Below are 24,804 nucleotides of genomic sequence, written 5' to 3'. Positions count from 1 at the left end.
ATTACATGGTAAACATGTATGTTGTCACCCTTAATGTAAACATTATGGGTGTGTAGTTGACACAATGTTAACTATCATATTTATATTTGCTATAAATGAATTGCATGCAAAGGATCGTAAAGCGCAGTGACAATTCCTACAAACGCGGAAGGGGGGATAACTAATACAATATATTAATCGGTAGGGATGAGGCGCTTTTTTATATGACTTTTAAATTTTAACTTATTTAATTTTGATAATTGAGTGAAGTTTGGATCGAGCAAGACAAATGATAAGGTTGCTGAATATACTTTTAGTATCTGAAACTACTGAATCAGACGTTTTGTATGATTTAAATTATGATTAAAACAACAGTCGTTAATTACGGAAGCAGTAGAATGTCATGCAAAAATAAAATTACAACGCATGCGCATAAATTACACAACTTGTGCGCATAAGGAACATGTGGCCCAATTACCATGAGCGTCAATTACATGTTGTTAAATTTAAAACTTCTGCTTGCTTGAGTTACATATTATTATTTTTATTAAACAATAGGAACTTATTTAAAATTAGCCTTTTAAGCAAAATATACCACTAAAATGAATTGTAAATGTATTGGTTTATTAAAGAACATATGATCAATTATGCAGTTTTTGACTAATATCTCTGACACTAAAGCAAATGTATAACTGTTGCATTATTTCATGCATCATTTGTAAATACAAATATCAGGCGAGCGACACGGGCTCATTGGAGCCTCTATTTTTATATATTTTTTTTCATTGTTGATGTGCTTTCATTTTGCGGTAAACTATATTCAACATGTTTGTTTGACAGAGCCGCATAAGAAAATTTCTATTTTTAGCTGGGATGGTTCCAAAATTAATATTTTCTGTCGTAAACATAAACTAATGGGTAATCACATGTCGTGATTAGCCGTCATTTCATATTTATGGGTAACTTGACACCCGTAATACAACTAAATGGATGTACCATTGAAAAAGATAAAAATGACATGCATTATACTATAACATTTGCACATTAATGTCAAAACAAGGACTTTCTATACTAACTAAACTTGAACATATATAGTTATGAAGAAAACACGAGAATGTGTAATGATTTGCTATAAAGTCACGTGACATCAGCTACGGCCGAGATCAGTTTGATAATTTGTAGACATCGTTATAAGTGACCAGTCCCGTTTGTATAGAAAGTCCCTGGTCAAAACTAGAACAAAATAATTTAATTTTATATCATGCAGTTCAAGAAATTTTATTATATGCCTGTGAATAAATATGCTCGTATCAAATAAGTAATTTCCTGGCTTCAAACTACAACTTCCATAAATTTTTGACCTAATAGTTTGAAAACCAATACAGTAATTATTGTATAAATGAAAAGATTATCTTCCATAGTTTTGGAGAGAAACAATTGTTTAAAAGATGCCGCCAATGACAAGTAAATTTTTTTTTATATTATTAATATCAGAAATCTTCTGGTAATTTTTCACGTTTGTCTATACATATTTTGTTTGGATGTAAAACTATTTCTATTTGCTGTATATTTTTATGGATAACTATGTTTTTGTCACACAGATTAATTTGTTTATATGACAATAATGATAATAATCGGTCATGATCGGTTAATATTAACAATGTCATTTATTGAAGCATCAGCTAGAACTAAATATGTAAAAGTTTAACATGGACAATTTTAACCGAACATTGCTCGAGAGATAAAATGTATTTCATCATCCACTGTTTCGTTTGAACCAAAAAAAGGACATTCGATTCAAAAGTAGAACATCATTTGTTTTAACTTACTTAAGATACAAAATTTACCAAAATAGAGATCGTGTGACTTAGATATGAAATACCCCATTCTACGTTCTGTGTTTAAGACCTTTTGTGATCTTCTGGTATTGTGCAATGAATACAGACTTTCAAAATTGTAAAGGCTGAAATTCATTGACCAATGTAATAATCACAAAAAAACAGAAAGTTTGACGGGGTGCAGGGGCGGATCCAGCCATTTAAAAAAAGGGGGGGGTCCCAACCCAGGATAAAAAGGGGGGTTCCAACCCTACATCCCATTCAAATGCATTGGTCGTCAAAAAAAAGGGGGGGTTCTACCCCCCGGAATCCCCTGGATCCGCCACTGGATCGACCCCTGATCTGCATTATAATCTTATTGCAACCAGATGATTATCGAGAAAGCTGTGCGCACAAGATGTTATAATTTTTTGGCTTCATCATGAAATAATAAACATATAAGAGATGGAGGAACGTACAGCCTTGTCTAATACCATATATCACAAATAAGTTACGTTGCATAAGTGTCTATTTCTAATTTCGTCCTGAACTTGCATGACATATTTGCCACTGGACGTTAAGCAAACAATAATCAATCAATCTATTTCTAATTACTTTGTAGTGTTAATCTTCCAATGAATATCTTTCAATGAATAAAACACGTGAAACGTATTGGCGAAATCAGTACCAAGTTTCATTGGATAAAGTCATGTGACTAATTAAATAGCGGGAGATATTTCGACATTTAGAAAATTTACAAGATTTGGTCCAGAAAATAAAGGTAGTGGGCGTCTTGTCAGTTTTATTTCAAGACAACAGTAATACACCGACCAAGGAACAAATCAGTCCAAAGAATAGGAATAATGATTTGAATTAATTATTTATAGTGTAACATGATTGCCAATGGTTGATGGATGACGGTACAGAAACATAGACATGTAGTTATCTTTTTATAGTTATTCGTCACTGTACGACAAACAAGGGCTAAGTCTTGTCCGCCTTGGGATTTCCGACAAACTACAATGGGAAGATAATATCAGTTTCTAATATGAAAATTCAAATCTGAAAATGACGAATTTTGAATGTGGATAAGATATATACTCTACCCGTATTTAAAGTGAAAGATTATTTTCGTATTTTCGTATGATCCAGACTTGTTATGGCCACTAAGTGGACATTAGTAGTGTTGTTTACAATATTAACTATTGATATAACATACTCCCGCCATCTTTCTCATTTACGAAGAACTCAAAATGGAAATGCTAATTCTATAAATTCTAGGAGTAGAACTAATTCAAATGGGAACTCTAGAAGAGGGAATATGATTTCACAGGTTCGTATTAATAAATTGTTTACATAGCATCAATGTTTAAAACGTTTTGTACTATCGGTTAAATATTGTGTAACTTTAGGAGTGTTAAATTGCGTATAGGTTACTTAGAATGTCACGAAAAAGATCGGAAAACAACAAAATCTTGTAATGACCATAAAATAAGGAAAATACAGAAAATTTACGCTTCCTACATGATCGCAAAAAAAAAAAAATCGTGGTGTAAATTTGAAACAAAATGATTTTTAGTGATTTATTACATGAAGCGTAAAAAATAACAGGCCACCTATGATCAAGAACACACTTTGGTTTTTAATGTTTCATATCTGATCCCTTTTTATCATATTCAAATGTAAACACACGAGGATCCTTGATTAATAAGAAAATTAATTAGAACATTTTTTGAAAATAGCATGCATCTTTCTTTATATAAATAATACACAAAACTACTGATACATATATAGATATACATGTATGAACAAAAGTCCAATCCATCATATCAGGACCATTTTAATTTTATTTGATTAAAATACATAAATATTTATAGTCATAGAATGACTTTATAGCTTTTTGTTTTGCTTTACGTAAAGATGACAATTTCTCGCAAAAAGCGAATGAAATTAAAAAATAAATTTGGCGGGCCAGATTCGGGACGATATCTACTGTGCTCGTATGCATTAAGCTACTTAAGTCAAAGTAGAGATAACTAACGTATCATAGGACATGTGGGAAAACTGTCCGTTCGGAACAAATCTTAACTTAATAAGTAGCTGTTGTATACGGGCCAAGTCTTTTAATAGAGATTAATAGAGACTGATTGAAAACCTTTAATCTCTTTTTGGTTATTTGTGTCGTCAGGTTGCTGTCTTATTGGACAAAACAAAACACAACCTACTTTTCATTTATAACATCTGTTGGGTTTCCAGGTTTTTTTTTAAATCACTGAATAACTTTGAATATATCAAACTTCACAGCACTGATATTAATTTAGAAAAACAAAGGCTGACGTCACACCAATATCATTTTATGGAATACTGCATACGATTATGATTGAGTACTACCATACCTAAAGCAAAGATGATTTATGGATGGAAATTTCAAAAATATTCATTTTCGATATTTGTTTAGATAAAAAGTTATACTAAAGGCTGTCTATAATTTCTGATTAACCCATGTTCATAGAAAACAAGAATTATATAGAATGCACTTTGAAATTCTGTAAAGTTGGGGATAAATTCATGATCTAAATTGCATTTCTGACTTTTGAACTTGCAAGTCAAAATCGATCCATGAACAGACAGTATAGTACCATTTTCGTGATGTTCCCACCATAGTTAGCCAAATAACATTAAACCTACATATATCGGTAGCTTATATCCATGCCATTGTAATCCCTTATTATTTGTTTTAAATTGCATGATTTGTACAAGGACTGATGCAGTGGTGGATCCAGAACTTTTTATAAAAGGAGTGGGGGCACTGACTGCGATAAGAGGGGGCCTGCTATAGTCATACATCAGTGATTCCTTATATAATCAACCAAATTTTCTAACAAAAGTCTGGACTCGTGACCCCAGCCCCCTGAACGCCTATGTGATTCTTAATTATTCTGATAAACACTTCTGTGTCTGCGTTATATTAATTTGCTTTTTATCAGTTGTTTTGTTCTAAATACATTCTGGCGTAGACACACTGTGCAATTAGAATAAAGGTGTAATATACGAAATGACCTAGAACCCATTAAAAATTAGTGACCATCATGTACATAAACCTGACAAGAACCATATATCATCCTGATCTTTTTATTACACATAGTGTTAGGTTAATGTTTATTCTAATATATATACTCTTTTATCTTACTATGGGCTTAACACTTTTATAATAAACATAAGTTTGAAATATTATTTTGTTGACCCGGCCGAAAACTGTAACATACTAATAAGATAATATTACAATTTTATATCAAAGAAACAAGATGGCCTCTTTTCCAGCATGAATATAATTTAGTGTCCTATAAACACGGATCATGGAAGAAATTTTGATATAACTTTTGCATTTTTAACAATAATCGAAAATAATTATGTCTATGATTTCTGTCCATAAATTCCTCTGCATGATATTGTTTTGATTAGAACTTATGAAATAATTCTTGAATTTATACCTATGTTACCACAGATTGACCCTTTGTGTTAAAAAAATAATCCACGAGCGATAGCGGAAAAAAGGAATTATTTAAAAACCTTGCAATTACACAAACAGTATTAATCTACATACATGGCTAGGGTTCGATCAAAATGGCTCCTTCTTTTACCCATCGAAGTCACTGCTAAGTGAATCTACACTGAGTCAAAACACAAAACATCGCAATCGGAATAAAAAACGCAGTCGATAAAATAATAGAAAGACAAAATTAATTGGGTATCTTATGTTGTTTGTCTTTTTTCTTTTTTACCCATGGCTTTGTCAGTTTATTTTCGACTTATGAGTTTAAATATCCCTCTGGTACCTCTCGCTTCTTTTAATATCGAAGTCCGTGAAAACATTTCTCTAGTGACTTGAGACACAAATATATTACATGGGTCTCGATGTCAGTCTTTCTTTCTCATGTCTCTGATGGTATACTCCTTAATGAAGTTCGTGTACTGTAAACCTGCGCAAACGTATACGTATCAATTGATAATTGTAAAATCTGACCGATGGAACGGAGGGTTTGTCACTGTTAAGTTATGGGAATTTTGATATCCTGAAAGTTGAAATAATACGCTTGTCATAAATTCTAGTTTGAAGTTATCAATATGAAGGTTAAGATTAATATATAAAGCACATCTTCTAGTGTCAGTTGTATCCTTAATCTTAAGGTCACTAGAATGTATGAAATGCAGGCACTCACTAACATGTTGGTTTAAATAAGAGATACATTTCTCATTTTTGTTTTGTTAACGATGTCGTTTACATGTATATCATGTTGAATTGCAGACGTTTTCCAGTCTGTGCGTCCGTCTGTCCCGCTTCAGGTTAAAAAATTAGGTCAAGGTAGTTTTTGTTGAAGTTGAAGTTCAATCAACTTGAAACTTTGTACACATGTTCCCTATGATATGATCTAATCTTAATGCCAAATCAGACCTTTGGCCCCAATTTCATGGTCCACTGATAATAGAAAATGATAGTGCAAGGGGGGGCATCCGTGTAATATGGACATATTCGTGTTATGTTCTGGGTATGCTGTCTGATTACCATATGCGCCCAAATCTCACTATTCAGTTGCAGAGTTTAGTTGCAAATTCAAAATATCATTCTGTATAATAATATAGTTTATATTTAGCACATAAAAATATTCTATGAAATTCCGTAGTTGATGGTTAATTCTTAATTATTGTTGCTAGCTTAACATTAAGTGACATATATTCCATGCATATTCAGGACAATTTGCGATCAAGCAGCAAAGCAGAGGCGGATTTGGGGGGTGGGGGGGGGGGGGGGGTGGGGGTGGGGGGTGGCGCCACCCTTTTTAGGGAAAATTTGGTTGATTATATAGGGAATCAGTGAAGCATGACCGGAACGTAGGCCCCACTTATGAACATTTCTGGATCCGCCACTGCAAAGTAATTCATTTAACTGAAAGTGAAGTAGCAAATGTTTGGTAAAACAATTAAAGTGATACTTGATATATTAAATCATTGCCATTTAGATGTATAAATTAGTATTGTCGAATACATGGATTGTATTAAACGCATACATTATGACAAAAATTAAAATATGGATATAATTCAAAATTAAGAAAATCAAAAACAAATAATCGAAAAAAAAAAAAAACCGTAGCGATATAAGAAAATACCTGCTTCTAGTGTATGTATGAAGCATTTGGGGCAAACTGGTTACATAAAATACGACTGAATGGACAGCCCTGTCTGAAACCTTTACGTATCAGTTCAATTTGGTTTGCTTTTGTAGCAAGCCCAAGCACTATCCTTTTTTTTTTTGTTGTTAAATCAAAGAAAAAGGATAGGAATACAAATATCAATATTTAGACGTTAGGACGTAGTCGCGTGACATTTAAAAAAAATCTGGACTTTAAAATTGAAATAATTAAAAAGAGTATTAGTTGAAGAACATAATAAAATAAAAATAAATAGGCTATGGAACTCCTTTTCGAGATATTTAACTTTCAAAAAATGGCAAAAAGATACACTTCTAATAAAGTACATTCAGTAAAATACAGATGGAAGAACAAAGGAACAAAACCAAATATGCAAGAAAACTTAACACAAAACAGGCGCGATATCATGCATAAAGATAATAGAGAGATCAATAAAACTATAAAAAAATCAAGAGTATTTAGTTGTCAATCAAATAGGAACTATAATTATGACATTAAATATGTGTTACCATAGATAACTGGCCTCGTGTGTTACTATAGTTTTTGTTGATACACGGAATATATATTGATGACAACTATTAAGAGGAGAAATATGTTATCGAACAAACACACAATAAACACGTGTTTATAAATAAACATAATGATTTCAAAAGCTTACACCAAGACTAAAATTAGGAGCACAGAAAAATGGGGTACATTAATAACAAAGAAGGTAAAACAATGGCTAAAATAAATAAAGAATAGGGAAAATGCCCCCCCCCCCCCAAAAAAAAAAAAAAAAGAAGGAAGGATAAACTATTATCCCCAGATAACAGATGTAACATCTAAGGGAGCTACCATTTGACTTTATTGGGGCCTAGGACGAAATTTGAAAAAGGCAAGACAGGTGTTTTGAGTAAATAAAAAGACAGTTCGAGATACTTTGCAAACAAAAAAGGCAGAAAGACAATTTATGTAAAGAAAAGTCAGGATAAACCAATAAAAAAAAAAAACAATTGTTTGGAATATAATTAGGGAACACAACACTGATTGTCATGTATAATCATGCCCTTTAGATCTTCTTGGCGTTTATTGTTGTTTCACTGACCGACCTTAGCCTCGATTTGATTCTATAGTCGGTACTTATGAATATATGATGAGAAAAGAATATCGTACCTACAGTATTGATAATCGACAATAGAGTTTGATTATACAAACATATTATATGCCTAAACATTGATGAAATCAGAGTTATATATTTTGTTTAAGTTAGTCGATTGGATTTTGTTATGACATGCAAAAATGTGTTTAATTTTTTTTTGAGCTGCATTGCTATTTTACCGATTATGTCTGTTTTGTTCACGCATCGTTGTAAAAGTAACGGAATTTGATGCGACTGTCATACAAGCGAGAGGTTTAGCGCTATAAAACCAAGTTCAATCCACCATTTTCTACATTTGAAAATGCCTGTGCCAAGTCATGAATATGACAGTAGTCCATTCGTTTGATGTTTTTTATCATTTGATTTTGCCATTTGATTGGGGACTCTCCGTTTTGAATTTTCCTCAGAGTTCAGTATTTTTGTGATTTTACTTTTGCAATGTTAAGAAAGATGGACTACGATGTTTTCATTAACACGTAAACGTGTATGTATGTGCTTAGAAACTGTATTTATTTATTCTACTTATTTTTCAGAATGCAAGACCGGAAACCACAGGATCAACACGATCGACACAAAGCGATTCCCGGCGTAACAGTATTCGAAACAGTATTTCGGCAGCTGAACGTCAAGCCACGCGACCAGTTCCAAAAAGAGATGTTGATAAGACAATGGATGGTTTGGGTTCTATTGGAAATATGTTGCCTTCGCCAATAAACCAGTTTATTAAAGATCTTCGATCGAACATGCCAAATTTAAGTGTTGGAATTGGTGCGAGTTTTGGCAAGCGAGGACAGACGAGAGAGCCCGAATGGCAAAGTAGAAGACAACAAAATTTCGATAGGCGTCAAGATTTAAGTGAAAGGCGACCGAGAAAGACAATGAACAGTTTAACTTCTAGGACACCAGACCCACTTATAGATCTCAGAGACCCGTTTCCGGTTGAGAATAGAAATACAAGACAATTTATTGATAAAGTAGAGCCTCGATTTGACAATAATAGGAATCGACTACCTGACTTTACAAGTGGATTTGGATTAGATAATCAAAATCAACAAAGTGATCCATGGACACAATCTGGAAATTTTATGGACAGATTTGCTCCGGAACCGACATTTTTATTATCCGGAGGAAAACAACCAGCCGCACCGCCATCAACATCATCAATGTCATCTCAAACAAATTCAAATTCACCGAACAGAATAACACAAGATCAGAGTCTTAATTCTAATAGAGGAATGCTACCGAATAATAATAACCAGTTAGTGGCACCTCAAAATGTAATGACAAACAATCAAGGTCAAGGTAATCAGGGAGTACGACAAGGTCAAATGGTTTCAGGTCAAAACACAATGACAAATAATCAAGTTCAAGGTAATCAAGGTCAACTGGTGACAGGTCAAAACACAATGACAAATAATATGCAAATGCAAGGAATGATGACGAACAATAGAAATAATTTACTTCAAGGTCAAAACTTGATAAATAACATGCCACAACAATCCGCAGGCAGTCAAGGACAAACTTTTAATCAGGGTTCAAATTTACAAGGAAACACGCAAAATATGAACCAGATGGTTAATCAACAAAAGCAAGTCCCAATGGCACAGAACTCACCTGTTAATCAGATGGTGTTACAACAGAACCAAAACAAATTACCCGGATTGCAACAGCAGCAAATTCAAAGTCAAAGTAATGCATTAACAACATCACTGATGAATGGTCAAATACAGAATAACATGAATATGGCCCCACCTGTAAATACTATTCTTAGTCAAGGACAGATTCAACAAAATAGTGGTGGGCAAATGGGAACAGGTCTAAATGTGCAGAACCTGAATCAGATTCAAGGTCAAAACACAATACAGAGCAATAACCAATTTCAGCAGGGACAGATACAACAGCAGCAGACCCAACAGGCTAATAATCAAAACCAGGTTCAAAACCAACAGACGTTACTTACATCCCTTTTGCAACAATTACTTGTTCAACTTAACGACGGACAGAGTGGTAGTAATACTATTAATTCTGTACCACGTAAAACCCTGAACCCGCAACAGAATATAAATCAACTACCAAACACTGGACAGTCGATGTCTAATAATCAAGTAATTGGGCAGAATGTACTACAATCTAACATTTTACCAAATCAACAAATGAGTGTGACACAAAATCAACAACAGAACAATCAACAAAACACTCAGGCCTTAATTCAACAACTTTTACAACAAAACCAACAACAAACACAACAGTCTTTGCAGCAACAACTGATACAACCAACACTGCAACAGCAACTTATACAACCCTCTTTGCAACAACAACTGCAGCAGCAGCAACTTCAGCAACAACTGCAGCAACAACAACTGCAAAAACAACTGCAACAACAACTGCAACAACAAAAACTACAAGAAAAACTGCAACAACAATTGCAACAACAAAAACTACAAGAAAAACTTCAAAAACAACTGCAACAACAGAAATTACAAGAAAAACTGCAGCAACAACTGCAACAACAACTTCAACAACAAAAATTACAACAACAGCAGCAACAGCAACAACAACAACAGCAGATCATTCAGCAAAATAATTTACTTCTTGGACTGAATGCCAAAAACAATGTTCAACCTTTACAACAACAACAACAAACTATTTTAAATAATCAGCAAGTTGTTGGTCAGAAGGCTCAATCTCAAAGCAATTCAATCTTACAAGCCTTACTTGGCATACAAGGTTCATCCCCAATGACAAGTATTTCTACGAGTAACCAAGGACAACAGCAATCTAAAACAAACGGTATACTTCCAGTAAACAATAATGTGATTGGAAATGGAAATACTGGGACTCTCCAAGCCAACCCAGAAATAAATAATTTGCTTAAGCAGCTTGGATTAAACGGAAATAATGTTAATCAATTAAATCAGGGGACAAATCGGGTCTCTAATACTGTAACAAAACAACAAACTCGACCACAACCGCCACCAGTTACGCCTGTTCAGGGAAATCAAGAAACCATCAATTTACTAAAACAGCTTGGATTAACTGGAAATCAACTTGCTAACCTGTTAAATCAGGGAACACAACAAAAACAGACGCTTAATACAAACCAACAAATTCATCCATCAATTCAACAAACACAGGCTGTACCTACAAACCAGCTAACGCAACCCGTAAACCAACAAATACAACAATCGATCCAGCAGACACAGGCTGTGTCCTCAAACCAGCAAATTCCACCATTAATTCAACAATCACAGGCTATACCTACAAACCAGCAAATGCAGCAACCGAACCAACAGACACAGACTGTGTCCGCAAACCAGCAGACGCAACCCTTAAACCGGCAGATGCAACAATTAAACCAGCAAATGCAACCATTAAATCAGCAAATGCAACCATTAAACCAACAAATAAATCAACAAACACAAGCAGTATCTACCAACCAGCAAATACAATCAGTAAACCAGCAAATACAACCAGTTAATCAACAAACACAAGTCGCACCTATAAATCAGCCAATGCAACCAGTGAATCAGCAAATGCAACCATTAAACCAACAAATAAATCAACAAACACAAGCAGTATCTACCAACCAGCAAATACAATCAGTAAACCAGCAAATACAACCAGTTAATCAACAAACACAAGTCGCACCTATAAATCAGCCAATGCAACCAGTGAATCAGCAAATGCAAACATCGAACCAACAAACACAGGGTGTATCAACAAATCAGCAGCAAATACAACAAGTAAATCAACAAACACAGGCCGTATCGCTAAATCAGCAAATGCAACCATCAAACCAACAAACACAGACCGTATCTACAAACCAGCAAATTCAGTTAGTAAACCAACAGATTCTACCATTGAATCAGACCGAATCTACAAACCAACCAAATCCTTTGGAAGCATTGGTTAGTCAACAACTTTTATCACAAATTCTCGGTAAACATGGACTAGGAACAATTATCGTACCAACTCTAAACCCAATTCCACCAATGGTAGCAGGAGAAATAGAAATAGCTCCACCAATCACGTTGCCTACGACTGTCAGTCCGTTAAGCACAATAAACATAACATCACAAGGGTTCGATTTACCCTTACAGAGACAGCAACAAGATCAACAACTCAACCTAGCCACTAACCTCCCTTTAGAGGTTTCGGGTAACTCTAATCTTCCTCCCGCCGAGACAGGAGTTACCCAGGCAAAAACTTCAGTTATGCAGGATTCGACTGTAGCATCTACAACTGTAACAACAAAAGACAACTTAGTAATAAGACTAAATCAAACATCAAAAGGTATTCGATTAATTCCAGACGGAAGGGGCGGGGTACGAATAATTAATTTAAGAGCGGCAGTGAGTACAGAGACACCATGGATAGAAAGCGGGACAAGCAATTCAACAGTCTTAACTGAGGCCGAACCCCTTCACAGATTGGCACTGCTTAATCCCACCAACGAAACCTTACGAAAATTAGAAATAACAGATAGACTCAACACTACCGATATACCAGAAGAAATAGAACTCCCAAATGGTACAAGCCTAGATGGACCTGGTCCAACTCCGGCTATGAATTCAGTATATAGAGGTAAACCTACTACCCTAACACCTACAGCAGCTGTTACCATAAAACCTACAACACCTACTACCATAAAACCTGCAGCACCTACTACTGTTGAACCGGAAGAAACGACAATTCCAATAGACTTTAGCGAGTATGATATTGAAGCTGAGGAAGGAATATTTACCACTAGTAGCGAGGTCGAACCGACTACAACTAGTACCACAATTGCTCAGAACGCAACAACGCGTTTAAATAATTCAACATCTAATTCAGTTGGACCTACTTCTGTTATGACAGTAAAACCTACTACCATAGAAAGAACAACATCCAAACCAACTACCAGAAATACAAAAACGATTCGACCAACTACCATAAAAACAATTACTATTCGACCAACATCTATAAAGCCACCAACAACGCAATTCATACCAATAACTACTCCACAAACATTTATACAATCTGCGTTGGGTTGGTTGTCTCCCTTCTCTACTACACCTGCATCTGACATTATATCATATGGTGGTTTCGTAAACATGGTGGATCCATATATGCAAACAAAGGCACATGAACCTGCTTTATACGATATTTTGAATGAAGTAATGCTAGGTAAATTAAAAGGAATGAAATGATGTTGTCACTTGCCAATTCATGCGGGGATACACCATAGTGGATGTGCTATAAAACATTTTTAATAAATTCAAAAAAGCGTTACAGATAGTAAGAATACATGAACATTCTATGTTTGCTGTTGTTTGAACAAAATGCAGAATACTTCCATTATATAAACGAACATTAATTACGCAATACCTTAATTTTTAAATTAGTAATGTATTCATCTATCAAGTTAACTGTAACCCGAATAATACATTCGTTAATTCCGCACTCGGCAGATATCGTACCTAGCGGATTCAACCGAGGATTCCTCTACTCTACGATGGTACATTTACAAGTTGGAAAGTCAAAAACGGAGAGGGACTGAATTATTCGGGTTATTAGCAAAGTGAATTTATATGATAGAATAATGGGAGTATACAATATGATTAGAGCAGTTTATTTATATGTAAATATCTGTTATAAGATACAAGTAGAAAATGTGGTTTAAGCAGTAGTAGATGTCATCTATCCGTCTTAATAAAATGAAATATAAGTTTTTTCAGTTTTTGTTAAGCGTAATCAATATTGAAATAATGAGAAGTGGTAAGATTGCCGATGGGACAAATCTCCACCAGAGACCAAATGACATAGACGAGTACAAATATAGGCCTGTCTTCGATAATGAACAAACCCACATCACATAGTCAGCTATAAAAGTCTACTTCAAATAACCAACTCGTGGTGAATAAAATAAAATTATCGATGGCTGAATCGATATAGTTGTGTCTGCTGTTTTGGATTGATGCAATTAATGCAATAAGTCACGTGGTCGTCAATGTTTTCGATCTTAATAAAAGTATTCTTCTTTAATTATTCCAGATTGGCCAAACGGCTTTGAATTGACATATATTTCTGTCTTATGACCTTAGCAAAGATTAAGTCTTGTATATTATAAGTTATATGGTTCGCTACTGACCCCATACGGATCCATAGAGGGTGAGTAAAATCCATAGGGGGTGAGGTCGGAGGCCGAGTCCCCTATGAATTTTATTCACCCTCTATGGATCCGTAGGGGGTCAGTAGTTAACCGTATAACGAATTTATCGGACGTTGAATTTTTTTGCGGCGTTTTGTTGAAAAATAAACAATGAAACACAACAACATTAATAGATGACGTCGCCATTAACGCGTCATGAGCCCCATATGAAACTTACTAACCCCATACGGTCTCATAGGGGGTCACCACGTGACGGCATTTAACCAATCACAACGTGATAATTCATCTGTGGTCCGATAACTGGATATATTAAATTGCCTGCATATGAGTTGTTATGATTTATACTGTTTATTGTGTATGATGTATTTAGACTAGTGGATAACCATTTCCTTCAATTGTCACATCAGATTTCATTTGTACTGATGTCGCGTGAAGCAACCACCAATCAATCAATCAATCAATCAATCAATCGAATCAGAGAATTTTGATAGACACTTATTTGTAAACTTGTTCTAGGAGGTAAGAAGAAGGGTTTGACGCCAGCAAACACTTTAAACCCCGCAACATTCTGTATGTTCTCGTCCCACAGCTTGTTTTTATGTTGTAAGTCGTCTAGAATGTCTGCGAGGTACATGCTTAATTGTTTTACTGGTTTCTTATGATCAGGAGTAATTTATTATCCTAAAAATTGTCAACATAAAACTTTCGCAAATCCATTTTTGTCAATCTTTAATGTAACTAAGCGTTTTCAAATACCAGCAAGTATTCAGTATATATCAGATTTAAGACTATAACAATTGAAGCTTGGTTACGTGTAGCCACGATCAGTTTGAACTATTTTTGTTCCCATGTAATCAGATTAAGCTATTTTTGTAGCCATGTAATAAGATTTAACTATTTTTGTAGCCATGTAATTGTGCAAGATAGTTCATCTGAAAATCAAGCCCCCCCTTTTTTTTCGAATAAAGCATTCAATGGCGTGACACAGTTTCGTTTCTGGATACAAATAATTGAATAACCTACAGTCCTTTGGATCTTAAAACGGTGAACTAGGAGCTAAAATAATTTTGCAAATGCGACTGTCATACAAGTGAGACGTTAAGCCAACTATAACACCAGGTTTAGGTCACAGTACGACATACAGCGATGTAGTAGGAAACTCCATACCATATAGTCAGCTATAAAAAAAAGATATGAAGCAAAGTCAACCACAATCGTCACAACTCGGCCGATTCCGTACCTCATCTAGAAGGAGAGTAGCGGAGTCATCCGAGGATTGCCGATTGTAGAGTAAGTCATTCGTCACAACTCGGCCGATTCCGTACCTCATCTAGAAGGAGAGAAGCGGAGTCACCTGAGGATTGCCGATTGAGTCAACCATTGAATTACAGGCTCCTGACCTTGTCATGTGAAAATGTATTATTGTATTGTTTATTTGTGTACTTCTCTGTCCTGAATGTTCGTGCATTTTATTTGTACTGTATTCCTGTCATGTAATGGTGTCATTTTAGTGTAATATATGTAAAATTGCCATAAAAGCGCGAGGTTTGTCTAGCCATAAAACCAGGTTCAACCCATAATGTTTCTTAAATGTCCTGTGCCAAGTCAGGAAATTGGCAGTTGTTATCTTATAGTTAGTTTCTGTGTATGTTGTATTGTCATTTGTTTTATGTTGCATTTCAGTGTTTCTGTTGTGTTGTTGTTCGCCTCAGTTTTATTTGACGTGTTTCCCTCGGCGTTAGTTTGTAACCCGGATGAGTTTTCTCTCAATTGATTGATTATGACTTCCGAACAGCGATATACTACTGTTGCCTTTACTGGTACAGGCACATATAGAATGTGTGGGGATACAAAATGTTTTAATCGCTTAACCCTCTTCTAACCTGAAACAGTAGCCGGTGTACCAGCAAAACATAAAAAATAAATAAAGAAACAAAAAGAAAAGAAACAAAATTAATTAGAGGTAAGCGATCAGTTAGTTTCTTTTTTCTTCTTGCTTCATCTTTTTCCTTTTGTCTTGTTTTCCTTTTTGCATTATATTTGTTTGTTTGGTTGTTCGTTTTAAATTCTTTTTCACAAGCTTATTTGTGAAAGAAGTAGATTGGCTTAATGTCAATTGTTATATTAATTCCTAAACTTTTAGCCAAATACGGCTAAGGTAATAAATTGTTTCTACAAGATAAGGAATAAAGGTCATCTTTGTTCATTTCGAACAATCCATGACAAGATATCATGTTTGTCAGTTAAAGGCCAAATAATTAACATGCAGTGGAATGTTTCATAGTCAGTTTCTAAGTGTGTTAGAAACAGAGGCGTTATTTACCAAAAATATAATTACACACAATATATGCATATGCATTAAATTAAGTATCAATATATATGAACTATAAATCAAAAATACTTATATAAGCTAATACAGTTAACTTAAATCTACGTTTTTTCACCATTCCATTAAATAGAGGCGAAAGATACCAAAAGAACATCCGAATACATAAGACGAAATGAAAATGACAACGGCATAACTAAGAAAGAAAAATATCAACAAACAAAAGACTTAAGTCCACAAAACACAACATGCAAACTTCATGATAGTGTCAGTCAGCATAATGTGTCGGTTTTTTAGTTGTTTTTAAAATATGCAATATAGTACAGAGATATACATTTATCCGTAAAGTGATATTTAATTTCATTCGTCTCAACTCGGCCGATTCCGTACCCTCATCTAAGGAGAGTAGCGGATTCTACCGAGGATTGCCGAATGATTTAATTTAAGTTTTACCTATTTACTCATATATCACACGTCATGTGAATTTATACTCTGTCAAAATATTACAATCGGGAAAAGGACACAACCGGTAAATTGACAGATCAGATACGAGTGTGTAAAGATCATCATGATGTGATGGTGACTGTAAAACTTATGTAGGGTCATTTTCAGCTATTCCTCCTCATAATTATGTTTGAGTAGTTTTGTTTGTGTAATCAAGGTGCAAACTGCCGCCGACCTTGACCGGGAAATCAATCTTAACAGATATCTCTTTGGTTAGTCTATTCCCGCCGAGTTGTCCGAGTACTTCGGATCACTTTGGTTAGTCTGTTCCCGCCGAGTTGTCCGAGTACTTCGGATCTCTTTGGTTAGTCTGTTCCCGCCGAGTTGTCCGAGTACTTCGGATCTCTTTGGTTAGTCTGTTCCCGCCGAGTTGTCCGAGTACTTCGGCTTCCTCCAACATAATGATAGACTCCATAAATTCCATCAGTTTCCTTAGTGTTTACATCATCCTATTGTCATTGTATGTTATTTAAACAACTGAAAACGTGCTGATAATGTGAGTCCCCATACCCCCACCCCCACGATATTTGATTAAAAACAAAACATAGAGATTGCTCTGGTAGAGAAAACATTCAGTAAAATGAGTTGCTTCAATTCAATATTCTATTGGAAAGAGCAAAATAGAGGCATGCTCCAAATACAGATAATATCATAATCAACAACAACCTCTACTGTAAATGCAATTAAAATCCATGTAACAAGTCATAATTAAATTGTATGGATACCATTACATTCATAATTCATAATGATACCATACACATATACAGCAGCATTATTCTAAGTGTTCATAATTTTACCTTAAAAAAACAATAACCTATATAAGATATATCTGTGTAAATGCACAACCTACTACATTTTATAAAGAATTCTCAAATCAAGAGCTTCTTCAATATACATACAAATTGGTTTTAGTTCTTTTTCAGAACTTGAATTTAAAACATTGATAACATTTTTATTCAAATTAATCGAATTTATTTTATTGAATTTATATTTAAATCTAATTTTGTTATGTTGAGGACATTCAAGCAATAAATGCATCTCATTTTCTATTTGTCCTGTGCAAAATTTACAAAATTTATAGATCCTAAATACGATAAATACAAAAAAATGCCATAAAGACAAAATGACGTAAATGAAAGCAAAAAAAATATTATTGGTCACCGTACGTCCTTCAATCGAAAACACATACCGTATAGTCAGCTATAAAAAGCACTGACATGACAAAGAGAAAAGTAATTAACATAAGAAAACCAACGACCTTCTTAGTGTACAAATCAACAAACGAAAAACAAATATAAATGTATGCATAACAACATTACATGTATGTTTCATTATAATACACCATTTTGATTGGCTAACAACGATATGGCGTCATTCTGAAATTAACCTTCATTTCAAAATGAAATGTAAGATTCATGATGACACAAACTTCCACAATAAAGTGCACATGCAAATAAAAGAACAACTTGATAAACAGCAACCAAAGACACTCACTTAATCACAGGCTACTGATTTAACTTGTGACAGGCACACATTTAGGAAAATTGTTAGTTTGTGTGGCCTTTACAGTCAGAGATCATTTGACCACTAACCAGTGAACGTTATATATATATAAACCCTGGGACCTTTATTCACTTGTCACACAAATTATCAAACGATCAGTGAAGACAATGAAGTTTCTGTTTCTAACTATTGTCGCTTGTTACATAGGTGAGTTGACCATAATCAGTCTTTCTACGCGACCATTTTGTTTAGGTTGGCAAATGTTTTAAAACATATTTGATTTTTGTATCATGTGCTCACTTTTCCTACATTCCATTACAATTTAGAAATCTTATCTAGCAATCTATTGTTTCTGGTCAATTTCTTAAATAAAAGAATGGAATGGAAAGATACAAATTTATTATCAATGGGAAAATCCGCAATTTTTTACTTATCATCTAAATATGTTCATCTTAACATGAAAAACACATTCACAAAGTTTATTTCAATTGAAATGAATTGTTTCTTTTTTCTTTGTCTTAATAAGTAATGCAAATAAGTTTAAAAAATGATTACTACATGTAAGTGGTTAGTCAATGAAATACATAAAAGAAAGTCAATTTCTTTATTTATTCATATCCAAAATCTAAGAGATATAATCATTTAAAACTTTTGACACGTCCTCCTCTTACCGACACGTCCTCCTCTTACCAACACGTCATCCTCTTACCGACACGTCCTCCTCTTACCGACACGTCAGCAATTGAATTTCAACGGTAAAGTGTTTATTATTTGTTGTAGACGAACAACCCAAAATCTTCAAATGCCATTCTTTTTCTTCTTTCTTTTTTATGTAGATCCCCCCAGAGTGAGGGCACACACAAATAGCTGTGTTCCCTTAACGGATTAGGTTTTATTAATTCAAGTTTGATATTTTTCAGCTTATTCTATCAGTGAGAAATGTCAAGGGACAGATACTGGCCCTTGTATACACACAATTTGTGACAATACAACCGCTGTCCAGTGTGTGAACGGATTATGTTCCTGTGAACCAACGCTGAACTTGAGTATGTAAATTAATTTAAAGTTGTTACATTACAAAAATGATTATCCTTCCGTAGAACATGCATGAGTGTGTCACTTAATGAGATTATTCGGAGGTTTTATCTTTCGGGACCACCTGAGAGCGTCAGGATGTTTTTGAGGGTATTTGAAAGTTTGATCATTCAGGAGGACCTGCATGTGTCATGCAGGGTTTTTATGAAGATATTCGAAAGATTTATCCTTCGGGAGCACCTGAGAGTGTCAGGATGTTTTTGAGGGTATTTCAGTGGCGGATCCAGGGGGGGGGGGGGTTCCGGGGGTGCGCACCCCCCCTTTATTTTTGCCGATCAATGCATTTGTATCGGGACATATGTTTTGCACCCCCCCTTTGCCCTGGGTGCCCTGGGTTAGCACCCCCCCTTTCGAAAATTCCTGCATCCGCCCCTGTATTTGAAGGTTTGATCATTCGGGAAGATCTGCATGTGTCACGTTTTATGAAGATATTCGTATGGTTTGTCCTTAGCTTGAACATCGTCATGGTTTTTAATGGGGTAATTCGAAGTATTTATCTTTCATGGGTACATCAGTGTGTCATGACGTTGATGGGTTTATTCGAATGTTTTATCCATCGAGGGCACATAAGTGTGTCACGGTGTCTACGTGGTTATTCGATGAATTTATCCTTCGAGAGCACCTAAGTGTGTCAAAGTGGTTATGTTGTTTTCGAAGTGTTAATCTGTTATGCGCACATCGGATTGTTACTGTGTTGACGAGTTTATTCGAAGTGTTTATCCATCGGTACCACCTAAATATGTCACGGTGTTTATTGGTTTAGTCGGAGTATTCATTTCAACTGTTTATCAATCGGCAGATTATACACGGGATTATTCGAAGTGTTTATCCTCCAGGAGTACATGTACAACAGTATGACGAGGAGTTTGTTGGTTTATAGGAAGCGTTTATCCATCAGGAGTACATCAGTGTGTTACGGTGTTGATGGGTTCATGTGAAGTGTTTATCATTCGGGAGCACCTGTATGTGTTTCAATTTTATGAGGTCATTCGGAATTGTTTAATATTTTATGCTTGTCTTTTCATCTAAACTATTTTCTGTTGGATAGTAGGTCGTATGTACTTTTTTTTATTTCATAATTTCTAACGTACTCTGGTATTTTAAAACATATTAGTATATTAGTACCCTAAACTTGCGCTGTTACAAAGGGGGAAATGGCGGGGTGGGGGCTACAAACACTTATTGATTGTGAAAAAATAATTTAAAGAGTAATACTTTGATATCTATGTACACAACGGGGTTCATTAAAAGTATGGAAAAAACAGAAATAAGAATTCTTCGTATGCCATCATGATGAGAAATTCTGGAGATGCTATCATTAACGAAGATCTGAAATTGTTTCATCAATTTGACACTGTTAGGGGTCATCCATAATTGTCAACCATTGTCCAAAGTGTACAAAACATACACTTTTTCAGACCGCCCCCACCCTCCCCCAAAAAGTGTACATCAACCATTTTCAGATTTCAAGACAAGAATCAATAATTCTTTATAAAAAGAAGATCCTGTCTATTAAAGTTTAGTTTAATATAGAAATTTGCATTGAAAAGAAACTGAAACATATCTGACTGTTTTATTTCATTTGATGAAAAAAAAAGCGTACTGTACAAATGTTGATTTTTTAACCCCCTCCCCCAAGTGTACGTTTTGTACACTTTGGAAAATGGTTGATAAAAAATTATGGATGATCCCTTACATTGTTTACCTAAATATAATTATTAAAAAGGAAATTGTTTGACGTTTATTTGAAAAGTGTCGTGTTCATCGCGTACACTACTCAGTGAAAACAAAGTAAATAAATCAACCTATAAAAATGAAATCGATGTCCGCACAACTAAAATAATGTTCATTTCAAATCTGTATAGTCCCTTGTGTATAGTCAATTGTGTGATTGCACTGAAACAAAAATGAGCAAGTAACTACAAACTTCCCATTATAAATGAAGCAAGGTCTTCAACTTTATAAAAAAGAAGATGTGGTATGATTGCCAATGAGACAACTCTCCACAAGAGACCAAAATGACACAGAAATTAACAACTATAGGTAACCGTACGGCCTTCAACTAATGGGCAAAGCCCTCATCGATTAGTAAGATATAAAAGGCCCCGAAATGACAATATAAAACAATTCAAACGAGAAAACTAATCTATGTACAAAAAATGAAAGAAAAATAAAAGCTTTTAACTTCTTTTTCAGAATGCACGACAATGCAGGATTGTTTGAATCTGGGTGATACATGGAACTGTGCTAAAGATAGACGTCACTGTATTGATAACATGTGTACATGTATCAGACTTCCGGCATAGAACAACAACCGCAACTGACTTTTTTATTATTAACGTACGAGTTGTATTTATAAATTAAAAAAAGTCATAATTCTAATCTTACGTTATTTTTCTTTTATTTTTTTTAACCTTGTATTCAGCAAAACATCATCATAAACAGAGTAAATAATTTTAGATAGATATTGTCATGAGCAGAAATAAGAAGAGGAACATATCTTTAATTGATATGCTTCTTCTCAAAGTCAAAATACAACCTTCAACACGGAACAAGCGTTTTGTGTGAAAGGGGATATGGTTGAAAGTCTTTGAAAACAACCAACTTGACCAAAGTTAAAAGCTGAACACATCTTTAGGTGAATATATGGTGTTCATCACTAGACAAATGTCTACACCACATAGCAAGCAATCCAGCAGCAATAAAATCAAATGTTATTTGAAGGTAAACATTTTCTTTACAAGTAAACAGTTGTATAATAAGCTGAATACCACCATGGGTCTGAGAAAATAACCACAAAGATCTCCGTCAAAAAGGACCTTCTCTACCTGACTAAAGCATGAAGATAAAAAATTAGTAAAAGAAAATCTCAAACGAGATTTTTTGGACAACCTTAAAGGGGCACTATAGTTGTCAAATTCATGTTCACCAATTTGACTCAAGTTCTCATATTTAATTTATAACAATGTAAAACATACATCCAAATAATAAAAAGTCTAAAATAAACAATATACCCGGCATGAGCTCGATAATATGTAGCTTCGTTCCATGTGTATTTTAGTCTAGATGCCATCTTATTAACTGTCGAGTTGACCCCGAAGACCTCCCATTGCCATATAAGCGATATATAAAAACACAAATATAGATATCAAACTCGTGCATTTGGATTTTTCTATGTCTGTTTAATTTCATATTATAGATCAAAAATATATGTTAATCCTTGTACTTACCTGTATAAGAATTATTTTTTGAGGATCAAATCAATCAATCAATCAAATGATTTACCTTTGTTTCACTTTCAATATAAACATTTCTTTCCTTCAAATAATTGAAACACACAATGCATGCGGTATCCAACTCTAGCTAAGGAATTTCATTGAAATTCACATGCATACAGAGTCAATAAATGTTCATCATCAATGTTCATCATCCATGTGATGTTTCTTACTTTATTTTGACAAAATTGAACCATAAGCTAAAAGCGATAAATTATTTTCCTATTTTACTTTCATTAATGATTGAACAAAAAAAAAAATCAAATTTAATATTTTTTATGCATCTCCTTGCTAGTGCCCCTTTAACGTAGATATATTGATATATAACAGTGGTATACTAAGAAAGATAACTCTAACTTCCTAAAGGGATTCAATTATAACTAAAGTAGATTTTTTTTGTATTATTTTCCCATACTGCTTCTGCCTACTGCATTAAATGAACGATACGACGAATTCAAAGGACTACTAATGATAATTATGAATCATGACTTAAAAGCTGCGAGTACCCTCGGATCTGTACGTAGTGTCTTTTTTTTGGTTTTTGTTGGGATGGACAAGTTCCCGTCCACGTCCACTCTGTGTTTTTTGTTAGATGTATTTCTATTTGTATCTATTTGATGGTGTTTTTAAATTGATTTTTATAGATTGTTCTTATGTTGTACTGTCACAACACTGTCCCAGGTTAGGGGAGGGTTTGTGTCTTCAAATTAGTTAACATCTTTCGTTTAGATTAGGGCGAAGAGATAGGACAAAATTAATCAGAATTTATTTCACGTTGTCAATTTGAAAAATACTTTACTGAAATGTTTGTAATTCAAAATCATTGATCAAACATAATTTGCGTTATGTCTGCAGCTCTTCAACAGTAGATTTAAAGTAAAATTAGAATTAAGTTATCACAAAATGGAAAAGAATGACAAATTTAACCAATTCAAAAATTCTATTGAAAGTGTTCCTTTATTCTTTTTTTTGTACTTTCTATTTCTATCTATTTATTTCTTTATATTTCTGTTACCCTTATTCTCTATTGCAAACACCATCCACACCATCATCTCAATCTCTGGAAAAAAAAACCATTTTAATTTCATATGTAGAATTTGTAAGGTATATTTTTTTTAGAGACAATGACAAAATTTCAAAATCCCCCCCCCCCCCCCCCCAAAAAAAAATAACATAATGGCCGGACATATTACCGCATATTATGTTATAAAAGACCTGACATGAAGATAGAAAATATGATACATTTCAAACAATAATACCGCATATTATGTTATAAAAGACCTGACATGAAGATAGAAATGTGATACATTTCAAACAATAATACCGCATATTATGTTATAAAAGACCTGACATGAAGATAGAAAATATGATACATTTCAAACAATAATACCGTATATTATGTTATAAAAGACCTGACATGAAGTTAGAAAATATGATACATTTCAAACAATAAAATGTAATGGCCTAATATATATGACAAAACAATATCTGAAAAACAGATATAATAAACAACAGCCATCGCCAATTACCGAATTACAGTCACTTAACTTGGGACGGTGTTTACTAGTTTGTGAACGCTTTAAAATCCTCCCCTAATCTGCGGCAATATTGTAACAGCATTACAGAGGCACATGTTTTGCTATACTTACTTATACAAAATGAACTGAGGGAAGAACAATTTAAAATAGCAAAAATGTTGAAAAGTTTATAGCCTATGAACCAATTTTTTAAAGACAAATTAAAATCATAAAAATGCTATGTTTGAAGATTTTATAATTGTATAAAATGTCTTCTGAAAAGGTTTAC

The 24,804-nt window shown here is 34.1% G+C and overlaps 2 protein-coding genes across 2 annotated transcripts; both read left to right on the top strand.

The window, feature by feature from the left end:
- Nucleotides 1–2,598: 2,598 nt before the first annotated feature.
- LOC143052458 (uncharacterized) lies at nucleotides 2,599–13,855 on the top strand. Its single transcript, XM_076225503.1, has 2 exons — nucleotides 2,599–3,129; nucleotides 8,678–13,855. The coding sequence occupies exons 1-2, from the start codon at nucleotides 2,956–2,958 to the stop codon at nucleotides 13,331–13,333; spliced, it is 4,830 nt and encodes a 1,609-aa protein (XP_076081618.1). The 5' UTR covers nucleotides 2,599–2,955; the 3' UTR covers nucleotides 13,334–13,855.
- Nucleotides 13,856–18,682: 4,827 nt separating this feature from the next.
- On the top strand, nucleotides 18,683–22,105 carry LOC143051266 (serine protease inhibitor Cvsi-2-like). The gene is made up of 3 exons (XM_076224225.1): nucleotides 18,683–18,835; nucleotides 19,549–19,674; nucleotides 21,920–22,105. The coding sequence occupies exons 1-3, from the start codon at nucleotides 18,796–18,798 to the stop codon at nucleotides 22,027–22,029; spliced, it is 276 nt and encodes a 91-aa protein (XP_076080340.1). The 5' UTR covers nucleotides 18,683–18,795; the 3' UTR covers nucleotides 22,030–22,105.
- The last annotated feature ends 2,699 nt before the right edge of the window (nucleotides 22,106–24,804 follow it).

The sequence above is a fragment of the Mytilus galloprovincialis genome, chromosome 11 (assembly GCF_965363235.1).
Source record: "Mytilus galloprovincialis chromosome 11, xbMytGall1.hap1.1, whole genome shotgun sequence".
NCBI lineage: Eukaryota > Metazoa > Mollusca > Bivalvia > Mytilida > Mytilidae > Mytilus > Mytilus galloprovincialis.
This window is presented reverse-complemented; position numbering and strand designations above follow the sequence as displayed.